This window comes from Saccopteryx leptura, chromosome 3, assembly GCF_036850995.1.
Source record: "Saccopteryx leptura isolate mSacLep1 chromosome 3, mSacLep1_pri_phased_curated, whole genome shotgun sequence".
NCBI classification, from domain to species: domain Eukaryota; kingdom Metazoa; phylum Chordata; class Mammalia; order Chiroptera; family Emballonuridae; genus Saccopteryx; species Saccopteryx leptura.
Window position 1 is genome coordinate 101,079,303 of NC_089505.1, and position 23,016 is coordinate 101,102,318.

Consider the following 23,016-nt stretch of genomic DNA (forward strand, 5'->3'; position numbering starts at 1 on the left):
GAGGACCCGGGTTCGAGACACCGAGGTCGCCAGCTTGAGTGAGGGCTGGTCTGGTTTGAGCAAAAGCTCACCAGCTTGAGTCCAGGGTCACTGGCTCGAGCAAGGGGTTGCTCTGTCTGCTGAAGGCCTGCAGTCAAGGAACATATGAGAGAGCAATCAATGAACAATTAAGGTGTTGCAATGCGGAAAGAAAAACTAATAACTGATGCTTCTCATCTCTCCATTCCTGTCTGACTGTCCCTGCTATCCCTCTCTCTGACTCTCTCTCTGTCTCTGTGGAAACATGATATCATGCCCTGGCTGCATAGCTCAGTTGGTTAGTGCATCATCCCCATATGCCAAGGTTGTGAGTTCAATCCCTGGTCAGGGTACATATAAGAATCAACCAGTGAATGCATAAATAAGTGGAACAATAAATAGATTCTCTCTCTCTCTCTCTCTCTCTCTCTCTCTCTCTCCTTTCCTCTTTAAAATCAATTTTTAAAATTTTTTAATGAGTTTGGAAAACAAACAACATGAGGTCATAATAAAAATATTCTCAGGCAAATAAAGCCACAGAATACACAAAGGCCCACATTGAAAATACTCGTAAGGGAAATAATTAATAAAAAAAACAAATAAAGGAGATTCTGCAAGTGTGAGTGTTCAAGTCAGAGGTCAGTGCAAAAAACAAGCAGAACTCAGCATTTTAGGTAGGAAGGGGTTTGCTTCACCTAGTTCTTTCAAAATATTGGAACTGCTGGAGAATTCCAGAACACCACAGAACTGGCCAGATTGGGGACCTCCGGTGCCTCCCAGAATCAGGAAAGTGATAAAATCACAAGGCTGACAAAACTGTTGAATTTTTTTTTTTTTTTCTGAACTGTTGAGGTTAAGGACATACAACCTTGACCCTGAGCCAGAGAACTGGAAGCTGATATGCTATAACTGCCCATGCACTGGAACTCAGCCTGGCTACCAGTGTCACCAGAACACTTGCAACAAAGAGAAGGCCAGCCTTGGGCTCAGACACTTCGCAAGGTAACACTGTCTAGCTAGAATTAACGACACTGGTCTGTGTCATCCAATTTATTTTGTTACCATCTACTGAGGGCAAGTGACATTGGTTTTCCATTTTCAGAAATGATAGAACATTTCTGTTTAGAATACACTTTATAAATATTTTTTAAAAGAAAAGTACTTACTTTTCTTTTAAGTCCAGGGATCTCAATTCCAAGCCCCGGTGCTGAGGATGGCTCTGTGGCCTCTGCCTCAGGCGCTAGAATGGCTCTGGTTGCAACAGAGCGACACCCCAGATGAGCAGAGCATCGCCCCCTGGTGGGTTTGCTGGGTGGATCCCGGTCAGGCGCATGCGGGAGTCTGTCTGACTGCCTCCCCATTTCCAGCTTCAAAAAAATACAAAATCAGCTGTAGAGCGTCGGCCTGGCGTGCGGGGGGACCCGGGTTCGATTCCCGGCCAGGGCACATAGGAGAAGCGCCCATTTGCTTCTCCACCCCCCCCTTCCTCTCTGTCTCTCTCTTTCCCTCCTGCAGCGGAGGCTCCATTAGAGCAAAGATGGCCCTGGCACTGGGGATGGCTCCTCGGCCTCTGCCCCAGGTGCTAGAGTGGCTCTGGTCGCGGCAGAGCGATGCCCCGGAGGGGCAGAGCATCACCCTTTGGTGGGCAGAGCTTTGCCCCTGGTGGGCGTGCCGGGTGGATCCCGGTCGGGCGCGTGCAGGAGTCTGTCTGACTGTCTCTCCCCGTTTCCAGCTTCAGAAAAAGTAAAAAAAAAAAAATACAAAAAAAAAAAAGTGGTCAGCCTGACCAGGTGGTGGCGCAGTGGATAGAGCATTGGACTGGGATGCAGAGGACCCAGGTTCGAGACCCCGAGGTCGCCAGCTTGAGCGTCAGCTCATCTGGTTTGAGCGGGAGCCCACCAGCTTGAACCCAATGTCACTGGCTCCAGCAAGGGGTTACTCGGTCTGCTGGAGGCCCACGGTCAAGGCACATATGAGAGAGCAGTCAATGAACAACTAAGGTGTTGCAATGCGCAATGAAGAGCTAATGATTGATGCTTCTCATCTCTCTTCGTTCCTGTCTGTCTGTCCCTGTCTATTCCTCTCTCTGACTCACTCTCTGTATAAAAAAAAAAAAAAAAAGTGGTCAGAGGTGGAAGAGGTGACCTGCGGAGTTGGGGACAGTTGGGTCTCATGATAGTGGATGGTTTATAATGGTGTAGAGCTGAAACGAAGGCCAGAGTGCTGGGTGACCAACTGCTCCAAAACCTTGTGGCTTAAAACAACAGTTTGTTATTGTTTTCTCTCATGGCTCTCTAGGTTGGCTGGGCTCAGCTGGGAGGTTCTCACTCGCAGTCACTCATGTGGTTTCAGTCAGCTCTTCAGTCTTATGAAGGCTCACCTGGCCTGGGTGTCTGGGGCAGCTCACTCACGTGGCTGCCTGCGGACACCGACTGTCGGTCAGGAGCACAGCTGGGACCTCTCCACGGGCCTTGAGCCTGTCGCAGCAAAGCAGCTGGGTCCTGAGAGGAAGTTCCGGGAGCAAGCATTCTGTTGCAACACCTTAGTTGTTCATTGATTGCTTTCTCATATGTGCCTTGACCACGGGCCTTCAGCAGACTGAGTAACCCCTTGCTTGAGTCAGCAAAGCTGGTGAGCTTTTTTTTTTTTTTTTTTTTTTGCTCAAGCTGGCAACCTCAGGGTCTCGAACCTGGGTCCTTCCGCATCCCAGTCCAACGCTCTACCCACTGCGCCACCGCCTGATCAGGCAGAGCAAGCATTCTGTAAGGTAGAAAGCAGAAGCTGCCACTGAAGGGCTACCCCCGTGTCCCTTCTAGAGTGACTTCTGCCGTGTTCTGGCGATACTTAGCAGTCACTGGGCCCACCCAGATTCCAGAGAGCGGAGAAAATAGAGTCCACACATTGACTGGGGGATGGGGGTTAGTGGCCAGGTCACGCTGCAGAAGAGCGTGTGGAATAGGAGATACTGTGCAGCCAGCTTGCTGATGTTGGGAAGCACTATTGAGTTTAGAAGGCCAGAAGTTGCTCATTCCGCCTAGAGTCAGGGAGAAAAGGAGACAGGTGCCAGTAGTAAGTCTGAGAAGTTCACGGAAGACCTTGGTTACCCAGGCAAAGAATTAGGGCTTGGTTCTGTAGCCGGTCAGAAGCAACTGATGGCGCTGGAATGATGGAGAGACCTTGCAGTAAGGGGGCTCGGCAGCTCTGTAAGTCTACCTCCTTTTCCAACAAGTGGGTCCCCCAGGAAGAAAGCTGGTGGCTTCTGTCCCCTCACAGCAGCATAGCCCAGCCCCACAATGGAGTAAAAAAACACACTGCCTCCAATCCCCTGAGCATCTGTTGGACAACTGGATGCTAGGTGCCTGGCCAGCCCAGGCACTGTGCAAGTAAGTCTACGATTCATAAACTACTGGACTATTCTGGAAATTCAGTCACTCCATAGCTTCCTGATCTCTTGGATGCCTCATGAACCAAAAACCTTTGCTAGGGCTAGTATCCTGGTTATTGACTAGAAAATTACGGTCCAAGTCCAAGCTACGTAAGAGCCCAACGGATGTGACTTGCCCCTGGAATCGCATGAAGTTGAATAAGGAGCTCTGATGGCCATCACCAGAGCTCAGGGATCCAGAGCCCAGAAAGTTAAGGGTATGTTCAAAGCCAGACCATCCGTGGTCATTTACTTAAGCACGTCCCTGTCAGGCAGCCTTTATGTGTGACCACGTGCATTCATTTACTCATTCAAGCGCCTTCTACATGGCAGACCCCATGCTGAGTTTCCAATGGCCATGGCTAAGGCAGGTTTTGTCCCCCAGAGAGCTCCTAGAATAGAAGACAGATCTACCTACTAATTACAACACTTCAATGCGATCAGTGCTGTAATTGAGGTACCTGTGAGGTGCTGTGAAGAGTCTCAGAACAGACTGACCTACTTGAGATGAGCAGGGGGGCTTTGGGCAGGTCTTGGAGGAAAAGAAAACGAGCATTTTTAGCACCCACTGTGCTAGGGGTTTGGCGTGCTTTGCTCAGTGACTTAAACGCTAACCCTTACCCATGCGTGGTCTATACAGTAAGGCTAAGTTATTGGTACTTATCATTCATAATCATTATCTCATTTGATTGTACAACAAGGAACAAGACAAGAATCACAAAGCCCAGTTTGCAGATGAGGAAATGGGCACAGAGGGGTTTAGTCATGAGCCCAAGCTGACTTCATTCCCTAAGCCTGAACTGGAGCCCAGGTCTAACTCCAAAACCCATACCTTCGTTTCCCTTGTCACTACCAGTTCACGGGGAAAGGAGGACATCTCAGAAGAAGGGACAAACACTGCCGGGGGAAACTCTATAGTTCCAAAGAGCCAAGGTGCCTTGTAAAGGGGGAGGGGGAGCAAGGTGGGCTGGAGGGAGAGGCGCGAAGGGCCTTGAATGCCAGGCCAAGGTGGGAGCGGACTTGGTTCTTTCCACAAAGAGAACTGACCAAGGCTTCCACGACTCCCAGCCCAGACTGGAATGTCTCCTCCCAGGTCACTGTACCATGAAAGCTCGTCCCCTAAGGTCTACGTCCCTGGAGGCAGGGCTGGGCCTGGAACACGGGTCTCCTGACTCCCAGCCAGAGCTCACTCCTCACCCAGCTTCCTCCTCCTCATGGCCTCCCTTTCAGGCTGTGGTGTTTGCCCAGAACCTGGGCAGGGAGCACAGAAATATTTATTTATGTCACTGCCAACCCTGCCTCCTGGAGGCCCCCAAGGGCTACCTCACAGAGAAGTTCAGTTATATAAGCCCAAGTTGACACAGCAGGAAGGAGAAGGAAATAGATTATGATTATTCTTTTTTCTCAGTCTTGAACACATCTTGAAAGTGGATAGCTTGATATTTTCCTCTCTTCTTCTTCTTCCTCCCTCACCTATCGACCTGGGTCTTCAGGAATGCTGCAGATTAGTCACTGATTTTAATCCTGGTAGACTAGAGGTTTAGGGAGATCTTCCTGGAGGCAGGGAAGGGGAGAGAAATAAAACTTATTAAAGGGCTGTTCTGTGCCAAACACTCTGCAAGGGGCTTTATATTTATTATCTTCTCTTACCTAAACAGCAACTCAATGAAGGAGGTCCTTTTTCTTTTTCCCACCTCCATCTTACAGAAAAGGAATGAAGGCACAGAGAGGTTAAGTAACTTTCCAAAGGGCACCCAGCAGAGCCAGGTCAGTCTGGTGCTGACATTTTGAGTTTTCAAACATCTCATACAGAATCCATAACATAGGGATTCTTTTTTGTTTGTTTGTTTGTTTTAAAGACTTTATTCCATTTTAGAGAGAAGATAGAGAGAAGGGGGAGGCGCAGGAAGCATAACTCCCGTATATGCCTTGACCAGGCAAGCCCAGGGTTTCGAACTGGCGACCTCGGTGTTCCAGGTTGACACTTTATTCACTGCGCCACCACAGGCCACTAGGGATTCTTTTTTTTTTTTTAATTGATTTTTAAAGAGAGAGAAAGCTATTTCTTGTTCCACTTATTTATGCATTCATTGGTTTATTCTTTAATTTTTTTTTAAATGTATGGATTTTTAGAGAGAGGAAGGGAGTGAGAAAGAGAAACATCAATTTGTTTTTCCACTTACTCGTGCCTTCATTGGTTGAGTCTTACGTGTACCCTGACTGGGGATTGATCCTGCAACCTTGGCGTATGGGGTTGACACTAACCAACTGAGGTAATGGGCCAGGTTTCATAGGGATTCTTGAGAGAGCAAGGCATGCTAGCTTCTCCCTATGGAGGAAGTTTCCAATTGATCGCAATATGTCCCTCACATCTAATCTCCATTCTGGCCTTCCCTGTCCCATCCCCTCACCAAATCTTACGCTTCCCTCCTGGATGTGCTGACGTCCACCTCCTGCACCCCCCTTTACTCCCACTGTTCCAGCTAGAATGTTGCTCTTCCTTTCTCCACCTTACAAACTCCCAGTAAAAGAATAATAAAAATGCTCATTCATTGAGCTGAGGCTGTGAAGTGGAGTGGTTAAAAGTATGAACTCTGGAGTGTCCTGCCTGGGTTCTACCCAGTCTACCTCTTCTGCTGGCTGTGTTACCTTAGGCAAGTGACTTAACCTCTCTGGACTTCAGTTTCTTCCCCTGTAAAAATAAGATAGTGATACTCTCCTCATGGGGTTGTTATGGGATAAAAATAAGTTAGAAAAAAATGAAATAAAAACTATACAAATAAAAAACTTCTTGCCTGACCAGGCGGTGGCGCAGTGGATAGAGCGTCAGACTGGGATGCAGAAGGACCCAGGTTCGAGACCCCGAGGTTGCCAGCTTGAGAGTGGGCTCATCTGGTTTGAGCAAAGCTCACCAGCTTGGACCCAAGGTCGCTGGCTCTAGCAAGGGGTCACTCGGTCTGCTGAAGGCCCGCAGTCAAGGCACATATGAGAAAAGCAATCAATGAACAACTAAGGTGTTGCAACGAAAAACTGATGATTGATGCTTCTCATCTCTCTCTGTTCCTGTTTGTCCCTATCTATCCCTCTCTCTGATTCTCTCTCTGTCCCTGTTAAAACAAACAAACAAAACAAAACAAAAAAAACTTCTTTGCGAAGTTTTTAGAAATGTGCTTGGCACATAGTGCTTATTAAATGTTTATTCTTTTTTGTGTGTGGCAGAGACAGAGAAAGTCAGAGAGAGGGACAGACAGACAGGAAGGGAGAGAGATGAGAAACATCAATTCTTCATTGTGGGTCCTTAGTTCATTGATTGCTTTCTCATATGTGCCTTGACTGTGGGGCTACGGCAGAGCGAGTCACCCCTTGCTCAAGCCAGCAATCTTGGGCTCAAGCTGGTGAGCCTTGCTCAAACCAGATGAGCCCGTGTTCAAGCTGGCAAACTCAGGGTCTCAAACCTGGGTCCTCCACATCCCAGTCCAATGCTCTATCCACTGCGCCACCGCCTGGTCAGGCTAAATGTTTATTCTTATTGTCATGCCCTCAGAGTATGCAGCAGACATTAAGTCAGATCCCCTGGGTTCACAACCCACTTCAGTTGGTGACCTTGGGCAACTTACTTAACCTCTATGGGCCTCAGCTTCCTTATATAAATATTTTAAACTGTAATATGCTTTACACTCAGGGTGGATGAGACCATCAAGAAACATAGTCCTGAATAGAGGGCTTGGTATGTAGAACCAAGTAAATATGGCATGCTAATAGATTACTGGGATTCAGTCCCAGGTCACTCTGACCCCACAGCCCAAGAGTTTAATGCCCACTCAAGGCATCCTGACCTCTTCCCAGCACCCTCTCCAGCTCTGAGCTCCGTGGCATGCACAGCCTGTCTTGGGTCTATGTGTCACATCTTCATCACTGTGGCAGCCACAGGTGGTGGGAAGGCACAAGCCAGAAGACTTGTGCTTGATGCTTGACCGCTGCTGCAGTTCAGCCAGCAATTATTGAACAATCAGTGCTCGTTCACTTAGCCAGTCATTTATTTTTCAACAACTATGCATTCATGCTTACAATGTGCCAAGCAGTGTTCCAGGCACTGGGGATTCAGAAGGTGAGTAGCCTGACCAGGTGGTGGCACAGTGGATAGAGCATCGGACTGGGATGTGAGGACCCAGGTTCAAGACACCGAGGTCGCCAGCTTGAGCACACACTCATCTATTTTGAACAAGGCTCACCAGCTTGAGCCCAAGGTCGCTGGCTCAAGCAAGGGATCAGTCAGTCTGCTGTAGCCCCCCAGTCAAGACACATATGAGAAAGCAATCAATGAACAACTAAGGAGCCGCAACAAAGAATTGATGTTTCTCATCTCTCTCCCTTCCTGTCTGTCTGTCCCTGTCTGTCCCTCTCTCTGACTCTGTCTCTGTCACACACACAGAAAAAAAGTGAGTAAAAAGTGGCACAGCCCCTGCACTCATGGAGCTCAGAGTCTGGTGTGGGACACAACCATTCATCAAACAGAAGTACTAAGTACGGTCAGTGGTAAGAGAGGGACACAACACTGTCAGAGTGCTTAGCATAGACGTTCGAATTAATACTGGGGTTAAAGTATCGTAAGTATCAGTAGGTGAGGAAGGAGTGCGCTGGCATACGCAAAGGCCCTGTGGCAGGGGTAGGAGGGACTGACAGGGCTGAGCTCAGACAGGGTTTGAGACTGAAGGGGCCTACAGAATCTAAAACCTGTGGGGACTTTCTGACCATAATAAGTTCTAGTTTGAGGCAGACTTGAGGCCAAAATATTTTAATTCCTTTTAAAATCAAGGTGGGGGGATTACAACTTATAGGGTGGGAGAAAATGCTTCAATTTTTTTCTCACATAAGAAAAAATAAAATGTGTAGAGCCCACATAAATTTATTATGGTGAGAGGGGCCCACAAAAGTCATGATATGCCAATTCTTTATTCATTCAAACATATTTATTGGGCAAAGTACTTCCCATCAGTTCTTTTTTTTGTAGTTTTCTGAAGCTGGAAACGGGGAGGCAGTCAGACAGACTCCCGCATGCGCCCGACCGGGATCCACCCGGCACACCCACCAGGGGGCGATGCTCTGCCCATCTGGGGCATCGCTCTGTTGCATCCAGAGCCATTCTAGCGCCTGAGGCAGAGGCCATGGAGCCATCCTCAGCGCTCGGGCCATCTTTGCTCCAATGGAGCCTTGGCTATGGGAGGGGGAGAGAGAGACAGAGAGGAAGGAGAGGGGGAGGGGTGGAGAAGTAGATGGGCGCTTCTCCTGTGTGCCCTGGCCGGGAATCGAACCCAGGACTTCCGCACGCCAGGCTGACGCTCTACCACTGAGCCAACCGGCCAGGGCCCCATCAGTTCTTATTTGATCCTTGCACTCTTGTTTAGCTACCCACATACCTCTTTTTTTCTCAGATGAGGAAAATGAGGCTCATGGGAAGTAAACCCACAATAGTGAGTTTAGAGGTAACAGGTGTGGGATTTGAACCCAGTTTTATATAATTCCAAATCCTTTTCTTCACTATACACCACGCTGTTTTTAAATTCATCATTTTATTTTAGTCCTCACAGCACAAGAGTGGGACAGTCACTCCCATTTGAAAGCCGAGGAAGGAAGTACCTAGCTCACAGTCCCTTGGCTAATCAAGGAGGGAGTTGGAACTAGCCCCCTCCTCCTGAACCATCTCTACTGTCCCACAGCTCCATCCAAAGCCTTTCCTGTCCCCTCCCCCCACTGTCTCCAGCCTCCCCCTCACCGTGGCCACCCTTGCCACTGCCACCCTACTCCTGTCCGGTTTCCCAGCCCATCGAGGGGTCCGTGCAACATCCACATCCCACTTCCGAACAAAGCTGGTGCGGTCCTGCCGCTGGAGAGGGAGGGGAGAAAAGAGAGGCGGCGGGCCAGAGTGAGTATGCAGATTTAAATGAAACCTTGGGTCCCCCAGACAAATGCCCCTCTGTATCTCGGGGCCTGTTGTGACAGGCCGAGAGCCAGCTCTCACCGCGGAGGCTTGAACTGCTGGGATAGTTTCCCCACCTCCTGTCCTCTCTGCAGCCCAGTGCTTGCCAGACCCGAGCTTGGGCAGGAAAGGGGAAGGGTGTTCCTTCAGGAGTGGAGGGTGTAGGAGGCAGGCAAGCCTTGGGGAGGGTGAGGGGCCACGTCCTCAACCAAGCCAAGAAGCTGGGAAAGTCATAAGATGGAAGAAGCCTGAGAGGGAGGTCACTGGGCCCCAGCTGTGCGTTGTGCAGGAGAGTAAACTGAAGTCCAGACAGAAGAAGTGACTTGCCCAAGGTCACACAGCAAGTAAGTAGCAGAGGTAAGACTCGAACCAAGGACTCCTAACTACCAGCCCAGGTTCTTGCTCCCTACATCAGGCCTCTCTGTTGGGATTTGGGTGGTGGCCCTGTTGTATATAGGTAAGGACAGTAGCCTCGTAGGCCAGAACTTTGAGACTCAAGGAGAGAATGTCGTGCGTTAAGATTACAGAGCAGTAGGTTTCTTAGAATTTCATATTTAAGTGCAGACAATCCAGACCGAGTTTACATCCTTCGCTCTTTAATTGCAAACCCTTTGAGGCTAGCCAAGCCCTTGGAAAACGCAGATAGAAAGGCAAAGCATCAAAAAAGCAAGACCACTGAGGGGTCATCAGCTTTAGGGACAAAGTCAAGTTATTGTTTGTAAGAAGATAATGGCCTTGAGTCTTAAAAATAATAGTAACGATCTACTCAAGAGCCCTGGGTCAAGGCACTCACTTATGTTTGGTTTTTTTCTGCCCTGTACTTCCACCCCAATTTGTTCCCCCCAGAAGTTTACAGTGGGCTCACCATGGTGTACAAAACTCAGTTACACCCACGTGTTCTTGCTTTAGTAGTGGCAGTTAGATATAACTCAGGAAATTAGAGGTAACTCAGTCTATTCCTTTTAGAAACTTAGTGCAGTGACATCAGCAGGGTGACTGGAAGCACAGCAAAGGCAGGTAGCACAGGGCCCAGTGGCGTCTCCCTCACCAGCTGGGCTTTCCCTTCAGGTTTGTTTGCTTCTTGCTGTTGTTACTGATCTTGTTTTGAGTGAAACAGAAAGGTGTTCTCCAAACCTCACTAAATGAACCTTTCTCCCTCTGGGTGGCCTAACTGGCCCTCAGTTTCTCCATTTGTAAGGAAGGGGCATTGGGCTTAGCAGTTTTCAGAAAGGGTTCCGCAGAATCCTATGATCTCAAGGGGTTGCCTCCTAGGGTCAGGACGGAGTGGGGGCGGGGAGTGGTGAAAGAGAAATTGTGTGTGTGTGGGGGGGGAGTTTGGTTCCTTAAACCTTTTTTTTTTTTTTAATTTTTTAAATTGACTTTTTAAAGAGACAGAAAAAGAGAGAGAGAGAGAGATTGATTTGTTGATCTACACATTTATGCATTCACTGGTTGATTCTTGTATGTTCCCTTACTGGGAATCAAACCCACAACCTTGACGTATTGGGATGACACTCTGATCAACTGAGCTACTTGGCCAGGGCTCCTCAAGCCTTTTGAAAGAGCTTAGTTTTCTATCATAAATTCATCCCCCCAAACACTCCAACAGAAAAGTAGATCTTTCAGTCTGGACAAAACCAGAAAATCTACTAGTTTCATTTTTCTTCTGGCTGGCTGAGCCCCCTGCACCTCCCCCACCCAGTAGGATTGGGCACCCCCAGGTCCCTAGATCCCGTGCCCCTCTCCTGCTGGGTTTACTCTCCACTTTAGTGGGGCCTCTCCTCTAGGAGTTTCGTAGGCAAAGGGGCATGGGCTGGAGTGAATTTTTTTAAATCCTTGCGTGCCCCAAAATATCGTTGTTATGCCCTTTCACTCAGTATTTAGCTTGGCTTGCTGTGCAAGTCTAGGCTGGAAATTATTTTCCCTCCGAATTTTGGAGGGTTGTCTCAGAGTCTCAAGTGCTGCTGCTGTCAAATCCTGTGCCACTCTGATTTCATCTTGTTAGGCCTTTGCATTTGACCTTCAAATATATATATGGACATGTGTGGAGTATTCTCTTTATGCCGTGTGTTCTGTAAAGTCATGACGATGAGCCCTATTGGGGATTTTTTATTAATCATTCTGGAGGCTCAGAGGGCCCTGTCATTCTGAAAACTCATATCCTTTGTTTCTGGGGAATTTTCAGGTATTATTTTTTTGTTTGAAAATTTCCTCCCCTCAATTTTTTCTTCTTAATTGCTTCTGGAATTCTTATTAGGGTGTTGGACCTTCTGGAGTAATCTGTTTTCACCTACTTTCTCTTTCTATATCTTTTTTATTCAAGTTTATGAGACATTTTCTCAACTATCTTCCAACTCATCTTTTGAATTTTTTATTTCTTTTGTCAATTTTTAATTTTCTAGCACCCTTTCTTGTTCTCAGAGTGTTCTTATAGCATCCTGTTCTTATTTTATAGATGCAGTATCTTATTTCCCTGAGGATGTGGATGTTTTCTTCTGTTCTTTGTGTTATCTGTTTGCTTTTAATGTTTTTATCTATTCATTTGTTTTGTTTGCTAGCTTTTTATCCTTTCTGAGGTGTGTGTGTGTGTGTGTGTGTGTGTGTGAGAGAGAGAGAGAGAGAGAGAGAGAGAGAGAGAGAGAGAGATAGGAACAGACAGACAGGAAGGGAGAGAGATTAGAAGCATCAGTTCTTCATTGCAGCTCCTCAGTTGTTCATTGATTGCTTTCTCCTATGTGCCTTGACCAGGGGGCTACAGCAGAGCAAGTGACCCCTTGCTCAAGCCAGCAACCTTTGGGCTCAAGCCAGCGACCATGTGGTCATGTCTTTGACCTCACACTCTAGCCTGATGAGCCCGCGCTCAAGCTGCGGACTTCGAGTTTCGAACCTGGGTCCTCTGCATCCTCTATGTCCCAATCTGATGCTCTGTTCACTGCGCCACCACCTGGTCAGGCTCCTGTTTGAGGCTTTTATCCACAAAGGTCTGTTGACCCCCTTGGCTATCTATTCCTATTTAAGAGTAAGAGTGTGTTGCGGGGAGGAGCTCATTGAAATAAAAAGTTCGGGAGAAGCTCTGGTGTGGGAGGATAGGGGGGGTCTACTAGCGACCTCCCCATTGGCTGGTTGTCAGGAACCTGATTATTTCATTGCAGGGTCCTCCAACGTCAATCAGTATCTATACTTCTGTTCTCTTTGACTGGTCAGCTTCCCCAGAACCTCATTTCTAATCTGCCTAGCTCTTGAATAAAGTTCGGCAGGTCAGGAGGGTAAGAGGATGGGGTGAGCCCCACAATACAGGGTTTAGATTTTCCTTCAACCAGAGGTGAACTATCACCTGGGGATCTTGCCAAAAGGCAGGTTCTTATCCAGCAGGTCTGAATGGAGCCCAAGTTCTGCAACCCTACCAAGGTCCTCGGAGTTGCCCTTGCTGCTGATCCAAGGACCACACTTCCTGTGGCCAGGGGCAAGGGCAGCACTGTCCAATAGAACGCTGTGCCCTGGTGGACGCGTCTACACCTGTGCTGACCGAGGCAGGAGCCACAGGCCACAGTGCAGATTAGGTAGCAGTTGAATCATGACTGGTGTGACTGGGACACTGAGCTTTTAATTTAATTTTAATTAATATTCATTTAAATGTAAATAGCCACATTTGGCTGTCATCTTGGGCTGTGCAAGTAGGTCTACCTCCTGATTTACTCTCTACAGAGGATGAACATACCATGTTCTACGGGGCAAAGGAAGCCTGTGTCAGGGAGTACCGATGGAGGCAACAGAGCTGAGCTGTGAATTCCTCTTTTCAGGCCCCCATGGGACCCTGACTTTTGGTGGCATCTGCTGCCACCCGTCCCTGAGTCTTCCTGGGGTTTCATCAGTGCGATCAGCTTTTATTGGTTTCCCTGGGCAGCAGGCTTGGGCCTTGGCCTTTTCCGGGCTACAAAGTCACATTCGGCCATCAGCCCTTCCAGCCTTCAAACCTGGTTTGGCCTCTCCGATAGGGTTGTCTTCCCTTCCTCCGCCTTGTGGGTTTACATGCCTTGATTCCTTTGCTATCATGTGTGAGGGGTTTCCAGAGAAAGAGATAAATATTTGTGTTCCATCTGCTATGTTTAATCAGAAGTCCCTCCTGCATTTTTTTAAAAATGCAAAAGATAGGCCCTGGCCGGTTGGCTCAGCGGTAGAGCGTCGGCCTGGTGTGCGGGGGACCCGGGTTCGATTCCCGGCCAGGGCACATAGGAGAAGCGCCCATTTGCTTCTCCACCCCCCCCCCTTCCTCTCTGTCTCTCTCTTCCCCTCCCGCAGCCAAGGCTCCATTGGAGCAAAGATGGCCCGGGCGCTGGGGATGGCTCCTTGGCTTCTGCCCCAGGCGCTACAGTGGCTCTGGTCGCGGCAGAGCGACGCCCCCGGAGGGGCAGAGCATCGCCCCCTGGTGGGCAGAGCGTCGCCCCTGGTGGGCGTGCCGGGTGGATCCCGGTCGGGCGCATGCGGGAGTCTGTCTGACTGTCTCTCCCCGTTTCCAGCTTCAGAAAAAAAAAAAATGCAAAAGATAGATTTAACTCCGAATTTAACAGCGGGCGCACCAGGTGCACGCCCTGGTCCCCGATTTCTGGAGGACCCCCGGAAAACCCGAACTTGACACTTTTTCCTAATGACATCAAGTTTGGTTTCATATACGCAATTTTAACATTAATAGTACATAATGTTTTTTATTTATTTAAAAATATGGTTAACATGTATTTTTATTTTCCCTGTCTTTCTCTTTTTTTTTTAAGGGGCCCAATATATTCTTCTGCGGCCTCAACCAACTTTAATGTGCTTCTGGATAGATCCTAAACTTTATTTCTCCTTGGATGAGGCAGATGAAGTTTATCCTTTTTACCTGTCATTTTTCCTATTGGCCAGAAGACTCACTCCTGTCAATGCAGAGCCGGAGGGCTGCGGGAAGAGGTCAAAGGCTCTGGCTATCCGGGCGGGGAGAACCTGGCTAACCCGTGCAGTGTGGTTTCTCCATTCTGTAAAGGGATTAGTGGGCTCATGGAGGGGCCATGCAGCGAGGGGCATCTTTGCACACCAGAATGGGGCAGGGAGTGGATTTATAAGATTAAGATTAAAGATCTTCTAAACACTTGGTGTTACCAGAAGAAACTGGGTCCAATCACTCAGTAGTTGCTAGCCAAACGACAACTCTGAGATTTTATGAGAAGAAACATTGAGAGCTGCCAGGTGAGGACACACGTGGGGGCGGGGGCGGGTCACTTCCCAAAGCTGCTGTCCCTGAACCAATGATCAGATTTGTCTTCATTCAATGAAATCATACATAAATATCAAGGTGAGCTATGTCAGCACATGCATACGCAGAGATATTAATGCGCACGCGCAGTCAGAAAACATGCTTATACATACATTGCGTGTTCAAAATTGGTGGAAAATCTCTACCCTGGAAGGAGATTTTATTATTATAATGAGGTGATCATGAGACTAGTTCATGAAAAGGTCAGTACAGAGTTTTCCAAGCCGCTTCAGCCAGCCTCTGGTAGTTTGAGCCAGATGGGTCCCCTGGTCCTGCAGAGCTTCCTGGGCTTATCTGTGGGAGAAAAAAAAAACAGTTTTGGCAATTGTCAGTGTCGGGGGTGGCATAGGGGCATGGCTGAAATAGGTAGGAGAGCGTTAGACTGGAGGGATGGCATTGGTATGGTAGAAAGTTTAACTGAATCTCAGCTTTTCTGTTAAATTCTTAGCAAACTATGGGATATGGTTACACAAACCTTAATAACATCCAGGGTGATCTAAGTGGGTTTGCACGTTAATCTAAGCAAAGTTATACATTCTCATAGAAGTTAGTCTATGCTAGTCTCTGAGCCTCTGTTCCCTTGTCTGGAAAATAGAGATAATATACGTGAGAAAATCTATACAAAGTACTTAGCGTGGTAACTGGTGCATAGTAAGTACTTGATGAATGGTAGCTGTTGTGTTTGTGGTTGTCATCATCATCATCGTCATTATTGGTTCTCTAGCCACAAATGCATGTACAGAGTGGACATTTTGCTTCTTGCCAAGACTTTCTTGGGTAGAAAGGATAGGAAACTGTCAAGAGATAGGCTTATAACCCTAGCTGGTTGGCGCAGCAGTAGAGCGTCGGCCCAGCGTGTGGAAGTCCTGGATTCGATTCTGACCAGGCCACACAGGAGAAGCGCCCATCTGTTTCTTCACTCTTACTCCCTCTCCTTTCTCACTACCTCTCTCTTCCCCTCCCGCAGCCAAGGCTCCATTGGAGCAAAGTTGTCCTGGGTGCTGCGTGCGAATGGCTCCGGTTGCAATGAAGCAACCGCCCAGATGGGCAGAGCATCGCCCCCTAGTGGGCATTTCAGGTGCATTCCGGTCAGGGGCATACGGGAGTCTGTCTCTCTGCCTTCCCACTTCTCACTTCAGAAAATTTAAAAAGAGAGAGAAAGAGAGAGAGAGGCTTATGGCTCTACTCCAGCCATTCCCAACCAGAGGCAATTTGCCTTCCAGAAGACACGAGAAATGCCTGCAGACATTTTTATCACAACTGGAGGGTGCTATTAGTGGGTAGATGCCAGGGATGCTGCTAAGCCTCCTGCAACGCATAGGTCAGACCCGAAAACAGAGAATGATCTGGCCCCATGTCAACGGTGCCGTGCAAGAGGAACCCCTCCATCTATAGGTTTGCTGAACCTCTTGGGCTCTAAATATTAAACAGGTGGAAAGAATACCGAGCAGAGTCCTGGCTTCTCCCCTCACTTTACTATAAAACTTTGAGCAAGTCACTCAACCTCTCTGAGCCTCTGTTCCCTATCAGCAGAGTAGAGATAAAAAGACTCACCTCGTTGTATTGATTAAATGAGAAAACATGTGGGAGCTAGTGCCTAGCATTTAGCGCCCTCCCCTTCCTGACTAGACTGTCAAGGTGGAATCATTATTTTCTGACAGATTCACTGAGGAGCATACATTATTTAACCTTGTGCCTTTTCTTTTTTCACTTTGGGGACAGTGGGACACCTGGAGATTTATGTGAAGTTCAGGTGGAGTGTGAGGACCCTTGCAAGCTAGGCCTTTGGCTTGTGGCCAAAGACCAGGGGCAAATGGAAGCCACAGGTCACATTCCAGCTCTTGGTCAGACTCAACCACAATGCCCACAGGACTTGTCCTCCCACTGACTCCTGGCACTGCATGTGCCACCCTTTTGGCACTAGGCAAAAATCTGCCTTGGGACCACTTTCATCTAGGACTTCTATTTAACACCTTAGTATATGGAACTTAGATTTGCATGTCTTTGGGTTGGGAGTTTCTTGAGGCTCCTTTCTTTACAATGTGGGCCACAAAAATCAGAAACAAAGGATGTTCAAGCCAGAATTTGACAGGGTCGGGAATAAGACTTCACAGATGTGGTGAGCCTAGAACCTAGATTTCTAGCTCTGCAGGCCACTGCTTTTTCCATAGGACTTCAATATGATATTGATCAGACATCTCGCAGTAACCTGTGCTCAGTTAGAATATGACCTGTGCTGGGTTAGACAATAATCAAATAATTATTGATTGGAGGGAATTTTTTTTTGTATTTTTCTGAAGCTGGAAACGGGGAGAGACAGTCAGACAGACTCCCACATGCGCCCGACCGGGATCCACCCGGCACGCCCACCAGGGGCGATGCTCTGCCCACCAGGGGGCGATGCTCTGCCCCTCGGGGGGGGGGGGTCGCTCTGTCGTGACCAGAGCCACTCTAGCGCCCGGGGCAGAGGCCAAGGAGCCATCCCCAGCGCCCGGGCCATCCTTGCTCCAATGGAGCCTTGGCTGCGGGAGGGGAAGAGAGAGACAGAGAGGAAGGAGGGAGTGGGGGTGGAGAAGCAAATGGGCACTTCCTCTATGTGCCCTGGCCGGGAATCGAACCTGGGTCCCCCGCACGCCAGGCCGACGCTCTACCGCTGAGCCAACCGGCCAGGGCCTGGAGGGAATATTCTTAAAGGGAACAATTTCACTTCTCATCCTCTTTGAGCTCTAGGGACATGATCCCCATGACCCTTCTTTGAGTCCTCTCAGTGCTGTTCCATAGTAGGCATTGGTTGAATGAATGACAGAGCAAATGGAGAGAAGAACAGGTGCCAGGTAAACTGTGCACCCTGGGTGGGTGCATGGGTGAATGGCAGGATAAAAGAATGGATGGATAACTGAAACTGAAACCAGAAATGTGCTTCCTAATTTCTGGGAACCAACCACTAGGAACGTGTATTCGGTATGTAATTAATTGTGGATCGCCCCAAGTTCAGGAGAGCATTAAATTAATTTAGGTCGCATCTTTTGCAACTGTGACACACAGTGAGACAGAGACACACACAGAAAGAGCATTTGGCATGGGAGAGATGATATGGAACTCAGCAGGAACAGAGAGTATAGGAGGTGGCCATTTAGGATTCAGGCAGACTTGGGTTACTATATATCCAAGAGAGGGTTTGGAGGTTTGTCCCATATGCATGACTCCTATATGGACAGTTCCTCAGTTTGTCCAGTCTCAGCTGCCGTACGGGAAGCATTCCTGCCTTCCAGCATGAACTGTACACACGGACTTCCCTCTTCTAACACCCTCGAGTCAGTATCTACAAAGAAAGATGAAGTTTTAGAAGACACTGGTTCTTAAGTTAAGCTATGAATGGCTATTGTGTGCAATAGAACCACAGATTGGAAAGGCTCTTAGAGATCATCTTCAGATGGACCCATTTTACAAATGGAAAACCAAGGTCCAGCGAGAGGAGAGAACTTTACAAAGTCACATGCAGAGGGAGTGGGAATGGCAACCCTGGTCTCCTGGTTCTCATCCCAAGAATTTGTTCTTCCCCTACCCACCTAGTGTCCCCAAGCTCTCTCTACCAGTCACATTAGGATTTTTGTCTTTCTGGGAGAGGTTTGACTATTTCCTCTGTCTCTGACCTCAGTGGAGATGAAGGAGAAAGTTGGACCCTCAGGAAGTTCTGGTGAATCCCTCCTCAGTTCCTTCCTTGGGACACCACGCTTCTCTCCTGAGGGCCCAAATCAACCAAGTCAAGGCTAACAGGAATCAATGCACTGAAGTTCAGAAAGACATTTGCACAAGAGCCTAATGGAGACCTAGCTACTGAACACCATCTCATCACAATATCATCACCATTCATAATGCAGTTGCTATTGCCTTTTATTTATTTAATTTATTTTCTGCATTTTGCAGTTTAGAAAGCCTCTCACTTACCAATCTTAGGGCTTTGATCAACCATAAACAAGCATAAGAAAGTCTGGAAAAGTTTTGGGGGGCACACCCACAGGGTGTGTATGAGCCGTGTGCTGTAGCCGCCTGTAAGGATAACGAGCTATTTGATCCAGTGTAATGTCAACAGGTTTTGTGCACAGCCGCTGTGCTAAATATGTTACATGTTTGATCTCATTTCCTATTTTTTTAAAATAAATTATTTTAGAGAGACAGAGAAAGGGAGAGAGACAGAGAGAGAAGGAAGCGTTCATTTGTTGTTCCACTTAGTTGTGCATTCACTGCTCACCTCCTGTATGTGCCCAGACTGGGGAGCAAACCCGCAACCTCGGTGGTTTGGGGATGACACTTCATCCCCGACTGAGTTAACTGGCCAGGGCTCTTGTTTAATTCTTACAAGAACCCTCTGGAGTTTCTAAGTTATGTTTTAACGATCAGAATACCCAAGGGGTGAAGAAAGTTGACCAAGGTCACATTGCTAGTCAATAGTAGAATTTAGACTCGGGGCTGATAAGGATCAAGAAAAATGTCATTCTGGACATTTTAGCACCACTCTGGAGTCTTGTGTTCAGGTGGGGTACTGTATTTAAGGGAGACATTGACACACAGAAAAATGAGGAACCCCAAAGGTTGTTTAAAGGATCTGAGACTATCCTTAGAAGAAATTCATCAAAGAACATACAATTGCCGTTTTCAAGGGCAAAAAGCTCTTCTGCTTAGAAACAGGTTGGGATCAAAGGACATTTACCAGTCATTTGTACATTAAGTAGCCAACTGCTGTCGCCACCTGTTGGTGGGAGGTAAAATTGAAGTGCTGACAGCTACTTTAACTGGTCCATCCAATGAAGTTTGAGTTTAACCTTTTATGCAAAGAAGTGCTTTTAACCTGACAATTATCATGTGTAAGAAGTAGCAGATGAGCTTTGTGGGAAGAGAATTAGGACCAATGGGTGAGAATCACAAGAGGAATTTTAGTTGCAACACGAAGGTTAATTTTTTGATCATTAAAACATCCCAATAACTCAAGGGGCTGCTTGAGAATAGTGAGGTTCTTGTCTGTGGAAGAGACTAAGTCATGCTGAACCTCCCATCTCTCAGGTGATTGGAAGAAATCAATCCCAATTGGTGGGTCAAGGTCATTCATGGGTTACCTACCCTGAGTTACAGTTGGCCATTTGAGTAGGAGTTGGCTGGGATTGGTATTGTCTTTGTTATCTTATTCAGCAAGGAACTTTCAGGCCAAGCCAGAGGGAAGGAGGGTACTGCTGAGGCAGAGCAGAAGGGGAGATATTTTAGACAGGCAGGTCTGGAAAGATTTATTTTCCAGATTTGTCGCTTATACTTGACCAAGAAACAGAGAGGGGATGCTCAGTGTGTAAATGGTCATGACCCTCCATCACTTCCCAAACTGACCTCCCACACAAGGCCATTTGTAAACAGCCTAAGGAACAACAGTTCCTTGTTGATTCTGTAAATGTAACTAAGGCTCTGCTGAACACAGGTCCACATTGTTACCCAGGGCCAGGACAGGTAAGGTAGGACCAGTCAAGGTCAAGGCTCTGGCTCTCTCTACGTGCCCCAGCCTGTGTGGGTTTTCCTGTCAAAGCCCAATGTTGATTTGAGCCCTGCGTGTTGGGCCATTTGTAGCTTGTGTATTCACTGGCCTCCCAGTGAATTAACGGAAAAGAGGCTGTGGAATCAGACAGACCCAGCTTGAATTCTAGCACAGCTACATTATTAGCTTTCCAAGTTTATATTGATTTCACTCTGCTCTGAACATCAGTTTCGGCCCTGGCCGGTTGGCTCAGCGTTAGAGCGTCGGCCTGGCGTGCGGGGGACCCGGGTTCGATTCATAGGAGAAGCGCCCGTTTGCTTCTCCACCCCCCCTCCTTCCTCTCTGTCTCTCTCTTCCCCTCCCGCAGCCAGGGCTCCATTGGAGCAGGGATGGCCCGGGCGCTGGGGATGGCCTCTGCCCCAGGCGCTAGAGTGGCTCTGGTTGCGGCAAAGCGACGCCCCGGAGGGGCAGAGCATCACCCCCTGGTGGGCAGAGCGTCGCCCCTGGTGGGCGTGCCAGGTGGATCCCGGGCGCATGCGGGAGTCTGTCTGACTGTTTCTCCCCGTTTCCAGCTTCAGAAAAATACAAAAAAGAAAAAAAAAATGAACATCAGTTTCCTCACCTGTAGAATGGGCACAGTGATTGCACCGTCCTTGCCAGACAGGTATGAGGATTAAATGAGACCTTCCACATAAAGCACTGAGCACCATGCCTGGCACATGGTTTATTATTATTGTGGTTGATATGATTATTAAATTAACCTCTGTCAGTGAAAACCAGCATCCCCCTCCCTGCACACTCCCCCCTTTTCTATAGCCATGGACCCTGGACATAGGCATATTTGATACTAAAAATCTCCCTACTACTGGACCTCACTTGGTTAACAAGACTCACTGGGCCCCACACATGAAAACACCCACATTCTTGGCCATCGATGTTCCACCCCCCCCCCCATCCCGCCTTCTCTGATGGGGCAGGAACAGAGAGGTGATTGAGAGCCCTCGGTCCCGAGATGAGGCAAGACGTGCTCTGAGACTGCTCCTGCTCTCGCAGAAAGAAGAGCAGCGGGCCCATCGGAAGGGACCTGCACTGGAACTCGGGAGGGTGACCCAGGAGGTCATCCTGAAGAGGAGCCCGTGTCCTAGGCGGCTGCATTACTGGTCAGTGTGTGTCTGTGCATGTGCGAGTGTGCATGTTTCATAGTGACTTGTCCTGGACACCCTCCTCCCCGCAGGTGTGTACCAGCTCAGGGTGTGCAGTGGGAGATACAGACTTGGAAGTTCTTAGGGCTGGTCTCCAGGCTGTGTGACCATGGACAGTTAGCTTCGTATCCCCAAGTCTTGGGGTTCTCATATGAAACAAGGGAAGAGGAAAACCAGTTTCACGTACATTTGGTAATTAAATCAAAGCATGGATAATAAAAGTGCCTGGCACAAGGTCTTGCCACGTGCCAGGCACTTGGGTGGTGGCTTCTGTTATATTTGTACAAGGATCTGGTCTTCAGGAGGAGGGGACAGACAGGACCCTAGACCTGAAGGAAAGCAAAGAAAGTGAAGGCAGAATCCATCCTATGGATCAACAGGGCCTGGCCACAGAGGGTCATTCTGAAGCTGAGGCCCCGTGGGCAGGGCAGCCCACAGCCACCGAGCCCCCAGCCTGGGTGCAGATGACCTGACCCCAATAGAGGGGTGTTTCCATCAGGAGCTGGGAGGGTCTGGATGAGATGCAGCTCAGAGATAGGGGCTCAGGGGAGAAGCCCCCCGTGGGGGTCTGGAGAGGGCAAAGCCTGGGGCAGCCAGCCCAGTGACAGCAAAGACCAGGAATGACGGGGGACGATGCAGTGGCCCCTGGTCACAGCAGTTTGGCAGATGTTGATATGAGGAGCCAAAAGGCTGGAGACAGAGGGTGGAAATGACCCTTGAAGGGCTTTTGCTGCCAGGTTTTGAAGTCTGAGCACTGGGGAAGTAATTGTTTTTTGACCCCAGGAATGCTGTGCTCAAGCCTACAGTCTCCCTCTGCTTGAATGTGAGCTTCTAGAAGCAAGAAGTCTGTCTTTCAGGTCACTGATGTATTCCCAGCACCCAGCACAGTAGGTGCTCAGCTCATATTTGTTTAATAAATATGCTGACCCACATGAAACTACCACAATATATATAAGGGTTATGGATATATACTATGTTTATGGGTATATGCTACATTTACGAGTGTACACTACACTATGTTTATGGACATATACTTGTATAGAAACCATTTTTAAAAATTTGATGAAAAAAATATACATTAATAGCCAAGGTAGTAGTATTTGGGGGGGAGGGGATGGAGATGATTGGATAGAAAAGGGAGTTGAATGGTGTTTATTTTTTTTTAAATAAAGAACAGAAGAAAGTATGATATTATATATTTTTTCAATCTGAGTGCTGGGTTCATGGGCTCCTATTATATTATTCTTTTTTTTTTAATCTTTTTTTTTAATTTATTTATTAATTTTTAGAGAGGAGAGAGAATGAGAGAGAGAGAGAGAAGGGGGGAGGAGCAGGAAGCATCAACTCCCATATGTGCCTTGACCAGGCAAGCCCAGGGTTTTGAACCGGTGACCTCAGCATTCCAGGTCGACGCTTTACCCACTGTGCCACCACAGGTCAGGCATATTATTCTTTATAATCAAAAAAATGTCCCAGCCCTGTGGCTCAGTGGATGAGCGGTGACCCAGTGCACTAAAGGTCACAGGCTTGACCCCTGGTCAAGGCACAACCAAGAAGCAACGAGTACACAACTAAATGGAAAAACTGAGT

The 23,016-nt window shown here is 48.1% G+C and overlaps 1 protein-coding gene across 4 annotated transcripts in view; it reads left to right on the plus strand.

Annotated features, from left to right (window-relative positions):
* The window catches only part of NCMAP (non-compact myelin associated protein), a 44,010-nt gene that overhangs the window by 9,692 nt on the left and 11,302 nt on the right, over positions 1-23,016 (plus strand). Inside the window, exons 2-3 of one of the 4 annotated variants that reach the window (XM_066375456.1) lie at positions 871-1,020; positions 21,278-21,384. The exons of 1 other annotated variant lie outside the window; for it this stretch is intronic. In XM_066375456.1, coding sequence (XP_066231553.1) covers positions 934-1,020; positions 21,278-21,384 — 194 coding nt within the window. In that variant the 5' untranslated portion in view covers positions 871-933. Of the gene's footprint in view, positions 1-870; positions 1,021-12,663; positions 12,686-21,277; positions 21,385-23,016 lie in introns of those variants that run through there. 2 more of the 4 variants (XM_066375459.1, XM_066375460.1) reach the window with 2 other exon arrangements.